Below are 3,283 nucleotides of genomic sequence, written 5' to 3'. Positions count from 1 at the left end.
TCATCATCAAATTTGAATCATAGGTAGCCAGTGACTAAATATGGAATCAGCATGCATTCACAAATCCATTAAATCCCCAATAATAGTTCTACAAAACCAAGATGCATCTAAAAGACATGTCACATGAAATCACCCTCACAGATTTTCACCAGCAGCAGATATGGGACAACCAAATTACTTCAATGAAAGTGGCACGCTATCCAGCCATCAATCCACGAAAATTTTCATAAGAAAAATCCAGAGGAACTTTGAAGTACATAGCAAAAGAAACATTGACGAAAGTTATTTCCTATTCAAAAAGACATTCAACCAAATTCATGAGTCAAAATTTACGTATTATCCTATGTGCTGCACTTATAAAACTCTTGAGTCTTGAAAAATAACAAAACAAAACTCATCAACAGCTCTTCAGGCCTCTGTGATGGGGAAATCAAAAACCACATCTTTCCCTGTAAGCTTCCTGTAAACTCCGGCAAATGACTCCAGCTTGTACTCGGTGTTATTGCGCTCCTTGGGATCCAAGAAGATCTGACAAACAAACAAAAAAATAGAGAATAATGAGAAGGGCAAAGATTATGGTGATAGAGAATACAATTCCAACTATAATTTTCTGTTCCTTTGTCTTAAAGTGTGAAAGCTACCTTGCTAATTTTGGATCCATCAATCCTGTATCTGGTGCGCTTTCCAACAATCTCAGCAGGATAAACTAAATCCTCAAGCATGGCTTCATGCACAGCAGTTAGGGTGCGGGAGCGGGGGCGCTGAACAGCAGAGCCTTTCTTGGGTGGACGCACAATCCTTCGGGTAGCAAGCAGAACAACATCCTGCCAAAATATCAGAGGAATTGAAACATGAATCAGAATTCAGATTGAAACAAGTAATGAATTGAAGCTGGGATTGACATAGTATATTAACCACGACGAGGAACTACAAATGTTAAGCACCTCCTTCTATGGACTTGAACCTTCAGCCTTGAGGTTGCAAGCTCTAAGCTTCATATTCCCCCTCTATTATACATGTAGAAAACTAAGAATCTGAAATAACATTACCTTCCCACTAAACTTTTTCTCCAGCTCTCTAACAAGACGAAGATGAATCTTGCGATAAGCCTTCCTTAGTCTATAAGGAACATAAATGACAATAGCTTTGCGATTTCCAGCAACATCTATTTGACTGCAAAATTTGCGAAGTTTAAATTTAGCAAATAGACCTGGCACCAGAGGAAGAGCAGAAAATTGAGAGAAGAGAATGGAAAAGTTTCTTGTAGGGCACACATAAAATTATGTACGTACACTGCAGAATTTATGAAGAGATCCTTTAGATCAGTTTTCAGTTCTGAGCTGGTATTTTCCAAATCAAATAATGCCTGCAGAGAAGAAAGCATTTAGATTTCAACATATTTAATTTGTTTAAACCACGAATCCAAAGAAACCAGATTGAATAGTAAAGAACTAACTTGGGCAACAGTCTCCTCAAACTCGGTGGGTTCTGCATCCTTGTCTTTCTGGATCTTCTTCCTTGTGGTGAACATCTTCACAGATCTGGTTAGCAACAGAACGAGACTAGATTCAATGACTGGGCTGTAATTATCAATCTAATTTCAACAGAATGAATAGCTGGACATCCATTATGAGTTCTCATCCTAATGAACACCTAATTTCTGTCATATATCCATAAGCATGAATCTTTTTCTATTTGTTCAGAAATAAACTAAGAGTTAGAGAACAAAACATTCATGGATAATGAATAACAACAGGTAGTGAAATGTCAAAAGGCAGACCACACTTCAGACCTTAATACACCTTAATACATACTGCATTAGCCTATCACTGCAACCAATGTTGGTTTATATGTCATCATGCTTAAACAAACAAGTGGTAACTACCAAAGGAGAAATTAAATTAATCTACGTTAACCCACATGATGCAGCAGAAATAATTTTATAGATGTGTTTCTATCACAAAATTTAAACAACTACAGGCAGCCTAGCAAATAATTATGCCTTAAAATACAACAATGCAACACCTAAAATCAATCCACACAAGTCCTTCGCCACTAAAAATATTTCCTTTTCCATAATCTTAACACTCAAAAAATCCGTTCTCAATTCTCCGCTGTATCGTCTTTGTTCCATTTACTAACAAACCAATCAGATTGAATCATAAAAACATCAATTGTAAGAATTGACAAACGTAAACAAGATTAATGCATATCTATTACACAGTTGCTGAACTGTACAGCACACAAAACAGCTGCTTCGATCTTTCAAAGGAGTGCAACGTGAACCAATAAAAACCCATTTGCTTTAGAGACAAGATACACCATCATTAGAAAACAGACGTCAAGGTTCAAGCTTCTACGAGAACCCAGTTGACAAACAAGAAAAAAAGAACAGCCCATTCGATATTAGAAGCTAAAAGAATCACAACAAGCAATTATATAGCAGGTTCAATCTGCTTGGCATTGATGAAAAGGAATTTACAGAAAATCCATTTTAGTTTTTGAGACTTACCAGGCAAGCAGCGGTCAGACAACTGCTGATATGGTTGCTTGTCGATGCTACTGCTTTTTTAGGCGAAGAGATCGAAGAGTGGATCAGAGCAGGTTTAATAGTATGGAGGGAGACTAAGGGATCCACTTGCCCTATTTTGAACGGCTAGGATTTATTTAAGGAATTCGACACGATCCGTTGATATTCTTTTGTCTTTTTTTTTTTTTCTTCCTTTCTTTTCCTTTCATGTTTTCGAAAAACCTCACTATTGTCCCTATATTTGTAACAATTCGACAAGCTATCACCGTGAAAATGGTTTTCTAAAACTTTATCCTTGTTATAAAATTTAACAAATTCAATCTAATTAAATTAAATTGCATTACATTATAAGATAAATGCCAGATAAAAATTTAGAAAATGGTTAAGAATAAGTAAATTCTCCAAGAAAATTCATTTTTTTTAAAATGGTTATAGTGTAAGAGACCTAATATTTTCTTAAAAAATAAAATTTTCACAACAAAATAAGAAAATTCTCAGGTACAAAATGTTATAAAAATCTTCTAGTTGATTAAGAGCCCGTTTAGCTACGCGTTCTCGTTTCTTCAAAAACACATGAAATGGCCGTTTGGTTACAAATTGTTAAACAATCAAAACACATGGGTTCCGTCATTTATATGAAGCAGGACCATGATTTTTTAGAAGCAGTAAAATACTGTCTTTTTACGAGAGTTTCAACCTGTGATAGGCACATTGTTCAGTGAATTGCATTGTTCACGTGCACAGTTTTTTTTT

The 3,283-nt window shown here is 35.6% G+C and overlaps 1 protein-coding gene across 2 annotated transcripts; it reads right to left on the bottom strand.

Moving 5' to 3' along the window:
- Positions 1-203: 203 nt before the first annotated feature.
- On the bottom strand, positions 204-2,662 carry LOC118044998 (small ribosomal subunit protein eS7). Of its 2 annotated transcripts, XM_035053474.2 has the most exons (6): positions 2,513-2,662; positions 1,457-1,541; positions 1,293-1,366; positions 1,050-1,173; positions 642-824; positions 204-528 (listed from the first exon to the last, which is right to left on the bottom strand). In XM_035053474.2, exons 2-6 carry the CDS (start codon positions 1,529-1,531, stop codon positions 409-411), a joined length of 576 nt encoding a protein of 191 aa, XP_034909365.1. In that variant the 5' UTR covers positions 1,532-1,541; positions 2,513-2,662; the 3' UTR covers positions 204-408. The 2 variants fall into 2 exon arrangements, with proteins under 2 accessions (XP_034909365.1, XP_034909366.1); XM_035053475.2 differs by lacking the exon at positions 2,513-2,662 and having other exon boundaries at positions 1,457-1,554.
- Between the last annotated feature and the right edge of the window lie 621 nt (positions 2,663-3,283).

Source organism: Populus alba, chromosome 16 (genome assembly GCF_005239225.2).
Source record: "Populus alba chromosome 16, ASM523922v2, whole genome shotgun sequence".
NCBI lineage: Eukaryota > Viridiplantae > Streptophyta > Magnoliopsida > Malpighiales > Salicaceae > Populus > Populus alba.
Note: the sequence above shows the minus strand (reverse complement) of the source record. Positions and strands in the feature narration are given on the sequence as shown.